At 42.2% G+C, this 18,549-nt stretch overlaps 1 protein-coding gene across 45 annotated transcripts in view; it reads left to right on the top strand.

Moving 5' to 3' along the window:
* Nucleotides 1-18,549, top strand: part of NRXN3 (neurexin 3) — a 2,596,979-nt gene that overhangs the window by 2,414,411 nt on the left and 164,019 nt on the right. For 29 of the 45 annotated variants that reach the window (XR_011283789.1, XR_011283791.1, XR_011283790.1 and 26 more), the window contains 2 exons: nucleotides 2,597-2,647; nucleotides 5,349-5,656. Coding sequence is in view for 41 of the 45 variants with exons in the window: in XM_069637907.1 (XP_069494008.1) it covers nucleotides 2,597-2,647; nucleotides 5,349-5,656 (359 nt within the window). In the remaining 4 variants the exon portion in view is untranslated. The remainder of the gene's footprint in view (nucleotides 1-2,596; nucleotides 2,648-5,348; nucleotides 5,657-18,549) is intronic. The other 16 variants (XM_069637903.1, XM_069637894.1, XM_069637891.1 and 13 more) reach the window with 1 other exon arrangement.

Genomic DNA, 18,549 nt, shown 5'->3' with positions numbered 1-18,549 from the left:
TTTGTGCATCAGGGCAAACCTTGCACTAGTGCTAATACCATTCCGTATTAGCACTGGGGCAAACTTTGCCCTGGTGCAAAAATGTAGTGAAAATGCACTTTTTCTGCACTAAGGCAATTTTTGCCCTGGTGCTTTAAATATGCCACACTGCATTTATTGAGGTGCAATGGAATTTTAATGTGTCCCCTTGTTTTAAAAAATAGGGCAAACTTTGTATGAAGCATCTTTGGTTATTCTGATGTCCTGCACGTAATTCATCCAAGAGCCGCAGGAGCCCACAAATTAGGCTGTTTCGCACTTAAATGCGCTCCTACATCTGCAGGACAACTGATTTAAGTGAGAATTGATTTTGAACAGTTTTTCAATGGCTACAAAATCAATTACGTAAGTGTTCCCTCATACCTAAAGCCAATGCTTACTCCGTTATCATCCATAAAAACAGAGACCCTATGAAGCAGTAGCCTATAGATTTCCAAAACGGGTGACCTGAGAACATTGAGGCATCGCATTGTACTGACGCGTCTCCCGTAGGGAGCCGAAAGTGCACCTAATCCGCATACTGACCCCTTATTTTGTCTGTCATCCCATTGACCCAAGAAATCATTTTAGCTAAGCAAGCATTGCGTATCCCAAAACAAGGATCGATAACGTGGATGTCCTGTTGCTCAGATCCCTGTTGTGTCTTCCAAAGGGGGTGAGAAGAATTGAATCTGCTATTGAATTATGATTGCGTCTCCCAATCGATAATTCAAGAAGCTGACCTACTCCTTGAGAAACTGTAGTTTTCTATGAAAGGGCTGAGCGGAAACCTGTCATTGCATGTGACCAGTGTCCCATAGTGTTGACTGCATTTCTACAAAGAGATATTGGCAGCACTAAATAAATTGATTGCACACATGAATCACACTGGTCTGTTAGGATCGAAGGATAGGATATCCATGTCAGTTGGACCCACCCGTAGGTTCAAATACTAACCAACAGTGGTCATCCACATTATGAAACCACATTTCCTCTCTTGTACATGGCTATGGAGGATGGACCATGGGATGCCTTTGAAATGAAGGATAGGAAACACACACATCTTGAAACAGGCAAGCAATTTCCTCCTGGTGGCTGTCTTTTCACTTAGCATTTATGGAGATAAGGAGTCCTTTTTTTTTTTTTTTTTTTTTTAGGAATATCCACTTTGTTAATTAAAATGTATCTCAGTAACATGCTTCAAGCCATCCCCTCCAGATCCAACGCAAAAGTCAATTATTTATGCTGCTTCTCTCTTTTAACCATTTGGACCCTGGACCATGTGGGGAAAAGTCAAAGACATTTGGTAGGACCAATTGAGTGGCTGTAGGGAAGTTACCACTGATCCTAAGATCAATGATAGCAGCAGGAGTAAAGGGTAGCGCGTAGACGTAGAGAAGGTTGGCGTCACCCCCCACTTTAGCAAACAAAACCAAACTAACCGGCACCCTCTGAACAAACCATTCGCATGTAACCTTTGGACGTTCCTCTCACTGTCCATCTGTCGAACCTACGACTGCTGCTGTGATATTGTCATGTCAACCTGTGGGGAAAAACCATTAATTGTTTTATGTGCAAATTGTGAAAAAAAAGTATCGGGATCCAAGCTTCTATACTTGAGTGGTTTAATGCATGCTCTTTAATTGTTCAACTGTTTTGTTAGTACAAATTTGTATTTGCCGTGTGTATTTCTGAAATGTTTTTTCTGTTACTGTTTCGGTCCCAAAATCGAATAAAGCCCCGGTTGACCGTGATGGGAATTCATTGCCGGCAGGGGCTTTTTTTGTGGCCTGCGTGAAATGGGTTAACCCAGATCCCACATCAAATTCGACACAGAATTCAATTGTCACATTTATGGTGGGAGCTGTTAAATTCTCATGAGCTTAAGTGGAATTCTCTCACCTCCCTACAGAGGAGATGTGAAATATTCCATCCCAAGAGTTTGCTCCCCGAGGAAAGAGGGAGAGCGTGCATACTCACATTGATGATGCTCATACTTAGCTCAATGCTACCGCGCCTCTGTTTCCAATGTCGTCGACATAGAGCGTATATGTCACTATTACTACAGATGTAGCCGAGGACATGACACGGTTTAAGAAAAATGGAGGGCTCATTAACGAGTTGCCATTAGCCACACTAAGCGTCATTTGATCAATTTCCAAATTTGTGCATATTTCTAATTGGCAATTCCAACGATAGATCTCCCTCTAAATGTTTTATTTTCAATGTCGCTGGCTACTTCTGTCCATTCATTGTGTCAAAGTAAAACTCATCCAACTTCCTTTTCCTCTTTTTAATCAAATTGTGGAGTGTCGTACTATATGTCGAACTTTTCGTGACAACTTGTTTTTTCCCCGCACACCGATGACAATATTACAGCAGTGAACAGAAATCATGAATATGTACCCCAAAAGCATGACAAATAATCATGATCTACCCTAAACCCATGATTTCTGTGAACCCCCTTGAATTTGCGATGCCAAATATGCCGCCATCCTTGAATTATGTCTAACCTTTCTGAGTCCGTTGAGTTTGCTAAGTGTGGGCAGCGCTCACTGACTTTCTGATATACACACAGACGGGAAGCGGAACTATGGAGGAACAGCGTCAGCAGCCTACAACACTGCAAGTAAGCCTTTTTTTCATTTTTAACCTAGCGTGTACCGCAAACCAGAGAGAACAGCATTCATGCTTGGTTTGTGTTATCATTTGCGTGTCCTTCGATAGAACGTTTCGCAAATCCAGTTGAGCTACGCTATCGCATTAAATGTAGCCTTTTTGCGAAGACAAGTCAGAGCAAGATAGGAGAAATAGTGTCCTGCATGGTTGTGGCCAGTCTGAGAAGCTGAACTTTCCTAAATAATTTGAACCCGGCATCCAGATTAATGTACTTCGATGAAGAGCTCTGTGTTAATACCTACATTCAGGATGTGTGGTTGGTATCAGCAAATTTGATGTTAAAGACGGCGATTAGACGAAAGGGAGACAAAGGTTATAAGAAGGTATGGGATACTCGGTGTACAGAGAAAAATGACAGAGAATCCTGCCATCAGCATTAATTGCCGAAAGCATAATGTCCTAGAACCAAAGATTTATCATAAAAAGACTAAATCCTAATAAATGGCAAATTGAAGTTGGAAGCTACATCCTGCCCCAGGCGCCTTGAACCTTTGGCTCGCTAGATGTTTTGAACAACAACTCTTATACGCTCCAGCCAGTTAAATCTATAATGAAGGATACTAAAAGTTGCAGTCCAAAACATCTGGAGATCCACATGTTTTACACACATTTTCTAGACAGTTTGATTTACTGATTCAGGATGCAAATTCCACTTATACTCTGATTGGTCAAGCTGAAGTAGAAGGTTTCCTTTGGTCAATTTAACTCGCTCATTCCAGATTCAAGCTTTGTATCTGTCCACTTGATTGGCCCATGTAGGTTGAATAACTAAGTCTGTGGCCGCTTAATGCCTTCTCAAGAGTTAATTTGCATTTGCATCTACAGCAGGTCTTCCTTGGATCTTGAGATTTGAGAATGTTGAGATAGTTGAAGTCCACTGCCAACATCAGGGTATTGTAGGACATTTTGACATATGTCTACACACAATCTGAGCAATAAGTTCACCTCATATATGGTAACACCAAAGCAAGGGCAGATATAGTAAGCCCTTGCTGTGATTGGCCTTTTAGCAAAAATGTATATATTCAAATTTATGTAACGTTAATTCCTTTTTTTTAATAGATATTTTGATACTGTTTACTGTGAATTCACTGTCCAGATCCACATCTGTAACAGCATTCAAATCTCATAGATGGTGATACACATGTCACCTTGGTTGACCGTGGCGGTAAAGTGTAAGTCAGTTCCTCCATATTTACTTGTGACCAAGGTCCGTATGAAAGGAGCGTATAATGCGGGATAAGTACCTGTTTGTCTTCTTGAAGGTATAGTTACTGTCGTTGAATCAGGTGTTTGCAATAGTCACAGAAAGCTAAGTACCTTGTGTTTGCCTTTTTTGGAAAAATCAATTAGCAACCTGGTCCAGTAACATATTTGAACTTGGTAATGGGGGTATCTTGCAGACCCGTGTAGACAGGGCAATAAAATATCCGGAGATAGCCAGCAGCTGTGTTAACGAAATCCATAACAGATACCAGGAAAGAGATCCCTTTCAAGCCATAGGTTTACCAGAAAATGACCACAAAAAAGTAGCTAATGAGAATAGACCAAATTCTTTTTGGTCAAATTATTTTGGATTAGTACCCGGCTTCCCAACACAGAGAATAAGGCTGCATAGCGATTGGTGGGATTCTGAGCATTACCTGATGGTAATCCTGAAGATGTTGCGGTGTGCATCTCGCAACGGTCCTGACCATTGTTTCCATGGAAAGGCAGAAGGGACTACCTGTAGTCTCTTCTCCCTGTCATTACCATGGGTGCCATGGAAAGGAAGAAGGGACTATATGCAGCACTGTTTCTCAACTCGAGAAAAATTGCAATTGGCACCCCAGTACAATGTGCCTGGGTACTAATGGCAATATGACCTTCGGAGGGGGGCCATTACCCGTCTGGTAGTGCACTTGGGGGTCCATTAAAGCTTTTGCTCAGGCTTCTAACTATGGCACTGGGAGAATTACCAGACCAGTAGTGGCTCCCCCTCCTTGGGTCATATTGCCTAAATAATGTGGTGAAGTCCCCGCACCCATCCTTCCCCCTACCTTCACCTATACCCTTACCCTACACCCCATCTATTCAAAATGTACAAAAATACCTAACACATTCGACCAAATACATTCGGTCATTTATCATTAGGTATTTTTGGATTTGATTATTTCTGCGGATACCAAGCCATGTATTGCTATTAGCCTGGTGGTGCATCCACCATCAGGCCTCTGGCCTGGTAGAACGCACCACTTGCCCACCTGCCAAAATGCACTGGCCAAGGAAGGTAAGCATTATATATGCTTGGCTTGCATATGTCCTGCCAGCATTCTAAGTTATAAACCAAAGTACAATTCGGGGTGGCTCAAATTACATGAGCGATCGACATAACTTCCTGGTGAATCTGGTTGCGAGGAATTGATCTTATTAGTTGATGTACTCGAAGATGTCAAGAGTTCCCAATGTTGAGAAACAGCACCTTGAACAATGCTTAGGCAACCAACGAATACTACATGGACTCTAACTGGTGTTATGTCAAAGGTAGACTAACTTAGTGTTTGATGTGGAGAGTATACAATTATACTGGTTTTGTCCACGCATGCCTCTATCAAAGGATACACTTCTCTGCCAATGACATTCTTTTTTCCCCTCATCCCCCACCCCACTAGGCCGCCAGTTAACCATCTTCAACACCCAGGCTCAGATCTCCATCGGTGGGATGGACCGGGGACGTCTCTTCCAAGGACAGCTCTCCGGCCTGTACTATAATGGACTCAAGGTGCTTAGCATGGCAGCGGAGAGCAACCCGAACATCAGGATCAACGGAAGCGTCCGGCTGGTGGGGGAGGTGCCATCCCTCATGGGCACGACACAGACGACATCCATGCCACCGGAAATGTCCACCACCATCATGGAGACCACCACCACCATGGCCACTACAACAGCCAGGAGGAACCGCTCCACGCCAAGTGTGCAGGTAAGAACCGTAGCTGCCCCAGCCTTTCTTCCATTACTTTGGCTAGTCAATATTGTCATTATTGAAGTATTTGGGGAATGACCTACTCCAGTACGGTCACTCAGTTGCAACCTTGGCTTTGCGTGCAATCCTGTGCTTGCCTAACGTTTCTTGCCTCTACACCCAGTTGATGAATTCCCTGAAGCTCACCTGAATTAGTTGTGCATGCATATTCTTTTTTTACAGATCTAAAATAATTCTGAGAGCTTTTTTGGGTGCTCTCTGTTGTGACGGCAGTAGTTAGCTGGGTCAATGGGGCATTGTCATTAGTGCATGATCATGCAATTAAGTCCAGTTGTCAAGATCCATAGTTCCCGCATCTTTCATATGTGGCAGGTCAGAAGAAAGAGGCGGACAAAGTGGTGGTATTTCTACCTGTGATTGTATTCAAATAATAAAAAAAGGCCTATCTATCCCTACCAAAAGGATTTCTTCCCTACCTAGCCAAAATCTAAATAGGGTACTCGTCATCAGTGAGGTAGTCCAAATCCATCCCAAAACTACCCTACGCTGACCCTATCACAAAAGATTATATCAACCAACAAAAACAAACAAAATGGGTTCCAAGAGAACGGCCCCCTTCTTCCAGAAAGGCATTCTCTGCCTTTATAGTCTATCTTGAGATTGTGCCTTGTGACGTTGTTAATCAGTTCCTTTAATTCCTCTTCCACCTTCTCTCAGGTATCCCCTATGTTGACTTATCTGCACTTCCTTTTTTCCCTACTCCAGGGTCTCAGCCTATCTTCCTCTAGGTTTCTTTTGCCTCAATATCTTCCTCACTTCTACTTGTTTGACATTCTAACATTCCACGGAAACCAGTGTCCCCAATCCCTTGTACCACTTTGTTATCTTTCAAGTACTTCCACTTATGGTAACCACCATGTAGATCCTTCAGTTCCTCTTTGCTATTGCCTTGGTATTCCCAGACAAGTATTACCAGTCTTTTGACTTTCTTCAGTATCTTTGCTGTTTTTGTAATCACTGGGACGAGAGTGCGGAGTCCCTCTGTCTTCGACATATACTCTGCTGCTTTCACACTAACTGAGACGAGTATGATGAGTCTCATGGTATTTGTTATATCTTCTGCATCTTGCACAGTTACTGGGACAAGTATGATAAATCCCTTGGTATTCATTATATGTTCCTGGCTTTATCAGTTACTGAGATGTATATGCTGAGTCCCTTGGTATTCGTTAAACTCTTTGCTACGTTTATTGTTAATGAGAAGAGTATGATAAGTCTCTCAGTATTCGTTTTACTCTTTGCTCCTTTCACCATTACTGAGACGAGTATGATGAGTCTCTCGGTATTCATTACTACTATTACAGTTACTGGGGCGAGTATGATGAATCACTCGGTATTTGTGATACTCTGTTGTTCTGCGCTTGCCTGTGGCCCCTCACAGGTCTCCCGCCAACCGTTACCTGCTTTGGTCTCCGTGGCCCACCGGAGTATTCTGCTGAATGGTCTCAGCATTGTTAATAGACCACATGGTCCACCACCTTGAAGTCACACCACCACCTTGTACTGCTTGCCACACACAGGAGTCAACTCCTTTCTGGCTTCTGAACTGCTGGAGCCCCTCTTCGTCCTCCACGTCCTCTCACCAAGGACATCCCGGAATGTCCTGGCTTTTCTCTCACAGGTTTGAAATACCCAGGCGTCACCTGCTTGGTGAGCACAACCTCCTAATGCAAGCCCTGCTTTGCTTTGTATGCATCAGAGCTGGATTCTCCCCTGAGGAGGATCTTTGTCCTTCTTCTCTTTTTTGGAGTAGTCTTTCTTACTCTTTCTTAGCTCCCACTCTTCACAGTATTCTCTATTTGCCATGGAGGAGTGATCAGCATTACTCTGCCACTCTTCTTCTCAGTGGATCTGTGTTGGTTTTTAATATCGGAAGTTGTATTACAATATCACATAGTGGTTTGTTCAGGATGTGGCCTCTGAGGCAATGATGGTCTGAGGGTTCATTGGGAAGTGGGAAAGGGGGTTCCTTCATTAAACGGGAGTCCTTGTACCCAAGAGGGAAGTCTCTCCCTGTGAGGTCCTGCTGACAGCCACCCCTAGGGGAATATTGCTAAGAGGCCTCACCTCCCCAGCCTCTGGGGAGGAGTGTAAAGGTCCAGTGAAGCATCAGAAAGACCGCATTTTCTGCACACAACATATATGTCACTCCTTTCGACTCTCAGTGATCCTCAAGGGCTGCTACTTTTAGCATTAGGAAGAGTTTTATAGCATGGTAAATTTATTTATTTATCATTTTCCATCCTACTCTATGTTCTGTCCCTGATCTGGTGCTCTGCAATCCCCATGTCATTGTGTGGCCATAGGTCCATTTTCAGACAGCCTAGTTGGTTTATAAATGTCCCCACCAGTGGGTTTTCACACACTTGCACTATTTTTTGGGAAACTCACTATTTCACTATGCCGACAAACCTGCCCTTATGTCATCTGTGCTATTTCAACTTGGTATTAAACCCCATCACATGGCTCATTCTGCTCATGTTTCGGCAGTGAATTTTTAGAGCGAGGCTATGCAACCACTTTGTGAATACTTCTTATTGTCATGGTGATTGTGCCTGTTTCCTTCCTTATGCTTATTGAAGCTTACTATCAATAGATTATGCTGTAACAGAAGTATTAATATTTTCAGAGGCTGACATCAGTGACATCGAATGGATAAAGCATCAATGAATTGACAGAGACAAGCATGTCACTAGGCCTGCCCTTTGAACCCAATGATTGCAGTTCATTAAACCATGTGAGCCATGAATCCATTTGGAACCCCCTGCCTTATGCTACGTTCCACGGACTCCTTCAAATCTCTTTAAAATAATTAGTCATCATAACTCTCAACAATAGCCATTTTACCTGAGTGAATTATCAACAAGTGCCATGCTACTTGGGTGAATTATCCCCAAGTGCCATGTTACTTTTGTGACCTCTTGACTAGAGCCATGTTACTCGGGGGAATTATCCCCAAGTGCCATGTTACTTTTGTGACCTCTTGACTAGAGCCATGTTACTCGGGTGAATTATCCCCAAGTGCCATGTTACTTTTGTGACCTCTTGACTAGAGCCATGTTACTCGGGTGAATTATCCCCAAGTGTCATGTTACTTTTGTGACCTCTTGACTAGAGCCATGCTACTCGGGTGAATTATCCCCAAGTGCCATGTTACTTTTGTGACCTCTTGACTAGAGCCATGTTACTCGGGTGAATTATCCCCAAGTGCCATGTTACTTTTGTGACCTCTTGACTAGAGCCATGTTACTCGGGTGAATTATCCCCAAGTGCCATGTTACTTGGGTGGAGTATCAACAAGTGCAATGTTACTTGGGTGACCTCTCAACTAGAGCCATGTTACTTGGGTGACCTCTCAACTAGAGCCATGTTACTTGGGTGGAGTATCAACAAGATCCATGTTGCATGGGTGAACTTTCAACTAAAGCCATGTTACTTGTGCAAATTATCAACAATAACCATGACACTTGGGTGAACTATCAAACGAGCCATGGTACTTACTTGAGTGACCTCTCAACCGGAGCCATGTTACTTGGGTGAATTATCAACAAGTGCCATGTTACTTGGGTGAACTCTCAACTAGAGCCATGTTACTTGGGTGAACTATTAACAAGTGCCATTTTACTGGGGTGAATTATCCACAAGTGCCACGTTGTTTTTTGTGTGGTTTTATCGACACTCGTTTTTTCGATAAAACTCAACCATTTTTTTTCTTTTTTTATTTCTTTATTTTTATTGATTTAGCTGAACTAAGTCAACTTTACAATGTAAAACGTATAATTCATGTAGAAGAAAACAATTAATTTCACAACTTAAATAATCTACTATATTAAATAATAAATTAAAAGAAAGATCTATTTAAAAAACAGTTTAAAAGACACAAAGGTACATTTAACACCAACACTAACACCAAGATACAAGAACAATATAAGTCACTTTTATCTATAAACATACTTGATTGTCTTCTGATCTTAACCTAAACTATGTGTAAATTCTCTTGGTATTTAATTGATCAATTAGCTCTCCTATGAATTCAGTATAACACAACTACATACTCCATTCTGTTTGACGTGACAACCCTTCAGTCCTCTTTTAATTTCAAGTGCTGCAAAAACTCAATGGCTCTAATTTGCACATGTGTAAGAAATCCTGAATGTATCATGAGCCACAATGTTTAATTTCGGGGGACCCCTCTAAACAGCCAATTTTCCCATGTTTTCCTCAACCTTACCCCCTACCTGCCCCTTTTAACTCCCTGTCCACTCCATACGTATTTCAATGAGTCTTTCTGATTGAAGTTTTCAGTAAAAATGTCAACGAAAAAATGACTGTCGGCAAAAGGACGTCATACCACCATGTTACTTGGTTGAACATCAACAAGAGCCATGTTACTTGGGTGAACTATCAACGAGTGTCATGTTACTTAGTTGACCTCTCAACTAGATCCATGTTACTTGGGTGAACTTTCAACGGAAGCTCTGTTACTTGGAAGAAGTCCATCTATCCCAGTGTGCATCCTCTGACTTATATCCCTGCATTCGTAATGGCAAAAGTTAAACTACAAGTACCAGAATGCAAAGAATAAAAAAAACAGCACTGGGTGGACTTCACCTGCCTCACATAGGTCTAGTTGAGAGCTATGAGTGAGTGTATTATGACAAAGAAATAGAAAAGGGACTTCCCTGATTCTTCCTGGCAAGCTGTCAATGGACACCTGAATGACCATCTGGTCATTGTGAACATGCAGCAGACAAAGTTGTTTTTCACTGGAGAGGCTTTCTGATACAATTGAAGGTCTATGTGTTTACCTGGAGTGTAAGCCTGGAAGATTATGTAGAATCCAATGTATTATGACACCCCCATCAATCACACAGTACTCCTTCTGCCATTTCACCCCTCTGCATTCCTCTAGCACTTACCCCCTTCACCCTTTCCCTCCCCTCTCTCTGCAATTGTGCAATCCAAATGTTCACGAGGTTTAGAAGCACCGCCTTTTCTGGATGTTCCATATTGCATTGTCTCATTTCCCTTCCCATTGCCCTGCGGATGCTTTGAAACACAATCTTTTCGGTGCGCTTACTTGTTACCTACTCATTCCAATGGTAATGGTTCTCTATTACTCTAAATGTTAATACATGCTATACCGGGGGGGGGGGGGCGGCCCTCCACCCGCTAACCTCCCAGTGAAAGCCTGGAGCCCATGGTGGTGTACAGGGCTCCCTAACTTCCCAGGATTATGTGCGTGCTCAATAAATACTCAAAGAAAAATAAATATATAAAATGCAGTGAGCAAGGAAAGATGGACACGCCTCTAAGCTATCCTGTGCACAGTAATTACAATGTTTGGATTGGCAGAAATGTATGATTTGTGGAGTGGAAGGCCAATGACATGTTGCAGAGAAAATGGCAGCGGGGGTAGTCTAAGGGCAACCTATTCAGAACACTGAAGAGAGGCAGTCTATTTGCTAAAACGGCAGAGGAAGACATCTTTGTATCTTCTAAGGCACTTACAATCCTGCTGACTCTGAGAGACTGAGAGCCTGGAATTTTAGCAGAGCAGGCTTTCAGCATGGGGTGGGAATTGAACTCCCACAGGAATGGAATTTAATTTTCAAAAAGTGCTGTGGTCCTATGCTGAATACCTTGTAAAATGTTACATTTAGCATGTTAGAACATACAACAGCTTTTAAAATACCAGCTGTCCTTACAATGTAAAGGTGTTCAACTTTAAAGTTGTTGTGACTAGTGGTACAGATATGCACTTAAACTGGTTCTAACTTTACTACTTTGTTGGCCTTCGGCCTATCAAAATGGCTCACCTTGAGACTTGGGATCCACCTGAAAGTGTTCCTAACTTTGCTGAAAAGGGTTAAGCAGTCAGAGTCCATGTTGGTCTTCAGTTCCGAGACTGCACAGCTGTGCAGTTCCGCAGTGCACTGGCATGCATTTGTAAGCAGACATGTATGCACACATGAATGCATGTGTGTTCATTGTATACCTTTTAATGCCACCTTCAAGGCACTTCGATGGGAAGAAGAAGAGGAAAATAGAGACGAAGAAGAAGACGAAGAAGATGACTGCATTTCTTCTTGCAATGAAATCATCCATTTTAAGATGTGACTTTTTTTGTTGGCAGACACCATCTGCAATGTATTACAAACCACGTTCCATATTCTATGACGGATCTGACCATGCGATGTGGCATGACTGTGAGGGTACCTCAACCTATTCTTCCATGCATACATGCTCAGTACTGGCATATAGCCCAAGCACCCATGTATGTGGAGGGCTGGCTTTAACCTTTAACCTTCAACCTAGGCAGGTGCTGGTGATCATTGGCAGTTAGGCCTTAACATATTTTTAACTGCCACAGCTTTTTATGACTGTAGGGGTATACATAGGTTCTGTATGCTTTGCATGAGTAATCCCACCTGGGCTTGCAATGCAGACACACACCTGTCTGCATGGTGCTTCCCCTGTACCTGGGCTGCAAACATCCCAGAGGGCATGCACAGTTTTGGAGGTGGCAGCCATCTTTATGAATCTTTATGGACAAAGTCATGTGTACAAGCCGATTCATGCTTGTGACTTCATCCAACCGACTAATGCAGATGCTTCTTGCATTTTGACATCCGTGCAGAGCCCGCTGATGCAGGTTCGAATCCCTGCAGGGCCAAACTCAGCCTTTCATCCTTCCGAGGTCAATAAATGAGCACCACACACCGTGGGTAATAATAAGCAGCGCTCAGATACCTGAGGGTTCGTAGCACTATATAAATGCTAAATTATTTTTATTATTATTTGTGGGCATACTATACTTTTTTGTGTATATCGGGGCAGAGGAGTTCAAGCCGGATGAAGGAGACCAAAACGTCAACACTTTTGCAGTGTTCACAGGGGCATTAAGAAACATATAATGGCCCAGGTACAACTGTTACATCAGACTTGATGGCTTCCTTTTTCGGAAAATGTATGCAGCATGTTTTTCTTGACATCCTAAAAGTTTAATAGAATGACATTTGCATACATTTGGTTTGGCCGACATGAAAACACACATGTAAGCAGCTTATTTATTTATGGTGTTGCTTGACCTAGGAATCTAATTTCGTTTGTTGACCAAGAGGGCCAATTTCCTCTTTGTATTCAAACCTATGTCTCTGTTCAGAAAGAAAATGGAGGGTCTGTGGACTCTATCCACAAAATGAAGGACCAGCGGTTCTCTTCGCAAAATGGAAGACCAGCAGCTCTTTTCACAAAATGGAGGACCAGTTGCCCTATTAAAAAAAAAAACTGTAGACTACTGGTTGACTTCATAAAATAGAGCACCAGCGTCTCTCTTCACAAAATGGAGGACCAGAGTCTCTCTTCACAAAATGGAGGACCAAAAAAACTGAAGACCAGTGTCTCTCTTAATAAAATAAAGCATCAGCGTCTTTCTTCACAAAATGAAAGCCTAGTGTCTCTCTTCACAAGCTTGAGAACCTCAGGCTCTATTCTCAAAATGGAGGGCGGGAGGATATCTTCCCAAAGTGGAAGACGATTAGCTCACTTCACAAAATGGAGGCCCACTGGCTCCATTCACAATATTGAAGGCAAGAAGCTTTTTTTAACAAAGTGGAGCTCCAGAATTAAAAATAATAGAAGTGGCAAGGTGAATTATGGATGTAGCATAAGCACATACAGAATATATGTATTATTACAAGACAGTGCATTCTGTTTCACCCTCCAGAACACAGGTATACATAAATAACACATATAGCCTTACAACCGAAATCCTAAAGTGATTAAACGGTGTTATATTCGATTTCCAGCCTCAAAGCAGTGATGATAGGATCATCTGAGGGAAGCCCTTCTCTGTTATTGGCCAATAGGTTTTAAGATTTTTATTAATATACGAATAGCCACATGGCTTTGTATATACAACGAGATACAGACAAACATTCATATTACAAACAATACAACAAACAAAAGCATATTTTCCAACAGTTAATTAAAATTGAGAAAATCCATGAAATACAGTGGCCAATAGATATGTTGTTACAACCTGGATAGTATTGCCCAAGACCAAAAACCTCCCGTACAAATGAAACAAATAAAAACAAAATGAAAACGCCTAATGCTTGAAAGTGTTAGGTCGTGAATAGGTCATCAATGTGCTAGGCCAAATTATCTCAAGTGGGATCGAGTACCAAGCATCAAAGAGAGGCTTCGCAGGAGAATCACTACATATGCAACCATCGAGGCCAGAATGAAAGAGGCCAATCTTTTATTTCCAAATTATTCATCTTAAACATATGGATTCAAATTCCACAAGGAGGAATGAGGAACTGACGTGTAACATGAGGCAAGGGTCCAGACCACGAAGAAGTTCATGAATTGCTCGTCTGAGGATTTTCTGGGCAGAAAGTTGTTTTTTTTGCTCCTTCAGTCCAACAGTTGCTGGTCTCATCCCTTTGGGTGTTCAATAAAGCTAGACATTGGAGGATGAAATTGTTTCTGAGCAGTCCTTTTTAACACCAGGGCAGGATATGAGATACATTCACATCTTGGCCAACTGGGAAATGTCTGCCTTGATTTACTGAGCACTGGGAACAATGAGGCGAAGCACCCTTCAGCCACCATGCAATGGGCTATTGCTCTCCACCACCATATCATGAATTCCAGGAGTGATGTGCCTTTACTGCTAAACTGAGATATGATGTTGTGGTCTCTCCCCAGTGCTTTGTTCAACGTTGATCACAATGATGGTTATTACTGATAGAAATGCACAGTTAACGTCGACCTGTCGACGTTGACACAAAAGTCAGGAGCACCCATGATAATGTTCAACGCACATTTCAAACACGTTACTCGGTTACTGGAAATGAATTGATGCCTGGTATCTATCAACACTAGCATTTTTGCCTTCCAAGGTACTATCCACTCCGCCATGATATGTGGATCCTGGTAAGACACATTTGCAGGACTTGCTCTTCTGCCTCTTTAAAGAGTTAATTATTTATTTTTTCATTATTTCTCTACCCGAAGAACAAAAATGATCCATTGTAGCTTTGCCGGTGTCTGAGGTGTTCCCTAATTTCATTGTCATTTTGGTAATCTCATTGGTAGTTTAACGCATCTGCTTTTATAGGTAGGCTACTATGGATTTCTAGGTAGGGAATGTGTCACAGACCTAAATTACAGCAAATCGCTCATCGGCAAAGGGGGATCCAAGAAATGTGGGAGAGGGCGTAATATGTTGAGGAAAGCTGGAATTGGTGGTGACATGCTTTCCTGTCCATGGACGTCACCTGGGGAATGAGATAGTTGTTTTGTTCAATTCAGATGGTTTGACATAAACACAGTGACACAGCTGTCAAGAGGGATAGGTGCTGCAGAGACATGGGGCATGCTGGTGGACCTTCAGTAGGCCTGCAAAATGGACTCGTCGATGCAACGATGTGTCAATGAGACTGTATTGGGTTAATAATCGCTCAAAGAACTGACTAATGTAGAGGACAACAACAAGGATTTTCTAATGTTCTGTTCTTGAGGGTTAGAAGCCAAAGAGACCTCCCAGGGTAAACGATAATGTGATAAACTATTTGCAATGGAAGGTCATCAGCAGGACTGCCAATGGTCTTCTATCATTATGATGGGGATGCATCAACCAGACAGCCCATGGTCAGCTGTTGTCTACTGAACTATTTGTAATTTAGGCTCCTCAACAAGACTGCCAATGGTCAATGGTCTTCGAATGAACTCTTTAAGAATGATCGTCATCAACTAAGGTGTCCTTGATAAATGGTCTTTCAGCAAATTATTCCTAATGAATGGTCATTCATGGAGTGCCCATGCTGTGAATGGTGTATTCCTAAGGAAGGGTCATTCATGGGAGTGTCCGTGGTGAATGGTCTTCTTACAAACTCGTCATAATGAAGGGTCATCGGTGGGAGTGCTCATGGTAAATGGTCTTCTAAAAAAACCCATCCTAATGAAGGGTCATCCATGGGAGCGCCCATGGTGAATGGTCTTTTAAGTGATTGTTCATGATTTCGAGGCATCAACGAGACTGTCCTTAAACGATACATTTCCATCATATGATGGACTGGCACACACACCATTGAGTGGTTTATGGGCTGCTAGTTCACTATTCATGACAGTGGGGCATCAAGGAGGGATCCACTTTCAATAGTATCCCATGACCTGAGTATGGAGGAGGATTACCAACCAAACCCTCCAGGATGAATGGAGGTGGATTTAGTTTTTCTTTATTTTTTATTAAATCCCTTTATTGGGAATATCAACTCACATATAAAGGCAGCCAAGGAGAGTCCATTCTAATATCTACAGTTAAACATTATTTAACAGCTTTACGTTGTATTTAATGATATTGATCTCTCGACCTCTTAATGATCAGAGTAAAAGCCCTCCAATCAGATGGGAGAAAATAGTGGTTACATGTCTTTATATCGAGAACTTTTATAATGAAAGATCATATATCGAATATTTTATAACGGAACATTTTATAGTGAATGCACTTTTTTGGGGGGTCTCCGAACCCCCATTTCTGACCCCTAGAAACCAACCACAACCATTTCCCAAAAAATATTCAACTCTTTACTCCACCTCTAAATGCATCCGCTATGACATGTTTCGATATAAAAGATTTGAGATATAATCTCTTCAGTATAAGATTTTTGATATAAACACTTCATACCAAAATAGTCACTGCAATGGTTAGCAATCTAAAGAAGTAAATGCTTTTCTATTTAAATTGGCAGGCAATTTAAGAAAAGACAGCTACTTCAATAATAAACTATGTATACAAATGCATATTATAAGTTGAGCTGCCGACACAGAGGGTGGTGGGTTTGAGGGGGGATTGGTCTTCTCCTTTCCCACTATGATAACAAATGGCCACCAGGCAGGGGGACACAGGGAGAGGAGTGAGCCATACTAGAGTTCCTTCCCTTTGGAGGAAAGGCAACATCCAAAGGTGTTTTTCTTTCTAAACGTGTTATTCAATCACATTTGTAGCTGCGTTTCCCAGCTGGGCACATAGTCATCCAGGGGCAAACGGTTTGATGAAATGCACACCTAAGCCAGGTTAATTCATTGAAACGACTTAAGTCCCCACATTTTATGTGGGGCACGCCCCTAAGCCTCTCCATCGAGGGGTGATGATGACCCCTGAGGGAGCTCAACCCACAGCTCTTTGGAATCATACAAATGGTCTCGGGAGGATAGCTCCAGGGCAATGAGCTCGCCTTGGAAGCAAGACGACACGGAGCGACACAGGTTCGATCCCTGGGTCCGCGCTTAGGAACCTCTGGGTATTAAGTGCGTTATAAATAACCAATCATATCACATCATAAAAGGTGTTATACAAATGCCCAATAACATGACATAAAACACACAGAGTCGTATATGCCGGCTAGGATTACATCCGCAAAAGAATGATATCAATTGATCAGAATCAGTTGTTCCAAGTCATATTGAGACCCAAGGAGGTAAGGCAAGCTCTTTTATGACAACATTCATAGGCATTTGTCCACCAAAACAGCACGTGCCTGTATGCACCTGGGCTCGTCGCAGGTCCGGCAACCATGAGTAACAACATGTTGCTATTTTTATGTGGAAATAGTGCGTTTGAGTCAGATCTTCACAGGAAGTTAATGAATAGCTCTTTCTCAAATGCAATTTCAATGCTTCAGTGTTTAAATCTGCATTAAGCAGTCATGCATGCATTAAAGAGTGTTTCACGCTCGTTGTCACCCAGTAGCTTACATATTCATGAGATGTTCCAGCTGCTCACTGTTAGGTAATTGGGAGGACCATTCTCTAGAGCAAATTCAGCTAGATGTATTCAGTTTATGCAGTTCATCCTGCGTCTATGTCTTAGCAAACTATGCAAATACCTTCCTGCTTCTAAGTCTTTTCAAACTATTCAGGTGCCTTCCTGCATCTAAGTCTTTGCAAACTATGTAAAGTCCTTCCTGCTACTATGGTTTTGCAAACCATGCAAAGTCCTTCCTGCTTCTAGGTCTTTGCAAATTGTGCACCGTTCTTCCTGCTTCTATGTATTAGCAAACTATGCAAAGTCCTTCCTGCTTCTATGTTTTAGCAAACTATGCAAAGTCATTCCTGCTTCTATGTCTTAGCAAACTATGCAAAGTCCTTCCTGCTTCTAAGTCTTTGCAAACTATTCAGGTGCCTTCCTGCATCTAAGTCTTTGCAAACTATGCAAAGTCCTTCCTGATACTATGGTTTTGCAAACTATGCAAAGTCCTTCCTGCTTCTAGGTCCTTGCAAATTGTGCACCGTTCTTCCTGCTTCTATGTCTTAGCAAACTATGCAAAGTCCTTCTGCTTCTATGTCTTAGCAAACTATGCAAAGTCCTTCCTGCTTCTAGGTCTTTGCAAATTGTGCTCCGTTCTTCCTGCTTCTATGTCTTAGCAAACTATGCAAAGTCGTTCCTGCTTCTATTTCTTAGCAAACTATGCAAAGTTGTTCCCGATCTATGTTTTATCAAACTATGCAAAGCCCTTCCTGCTTCAAGGTCTTTGCAAACTAAGCAAAGTCCTCCCTTCTTCTACGTCTTTGAAAACTATGCAAAGTCCTTTCTGATTCTAATTACTACGCGAAGTCCTTCCTGCTATTATGTCTTAGCAAACTATGCAAAGTTCTTCGTGCTTCTAGGTCTTTGGTAACTATGCAAAGTCCTCCCTTCTTCTACGTCTTTGAAAACTATGCAAAGTCCTTCCTGCATCTAGGGCTTTGCTTTCCCAGTGGCGCCTGTAGGAGAAGAGCAGCCTGGATACTTTCTGGTAAAATTGGCTTCCACAATA

The sequence above is a fragment of the Ambystoma mexicanum genome, chromosome 14 (genome assembly GCF_040938575.1).
Source record: "Ambystoma mexicanum isolate Mex_15411 chromosome 14, UKY_AmexF1_1, whole genome shotgun sequence".
Lineage (NCBI taxonomy): Eukaryota > Metazoa > Chordata > Amphibia > Caudata > Ambystomatidae > Ambystoma > Ambystoma mexicanum.
The sequence above is the reverse complement of the archived record's forward strand: the minus strand, read 5'-3'. Positions and strand labels throughout refer to the sequence as shown.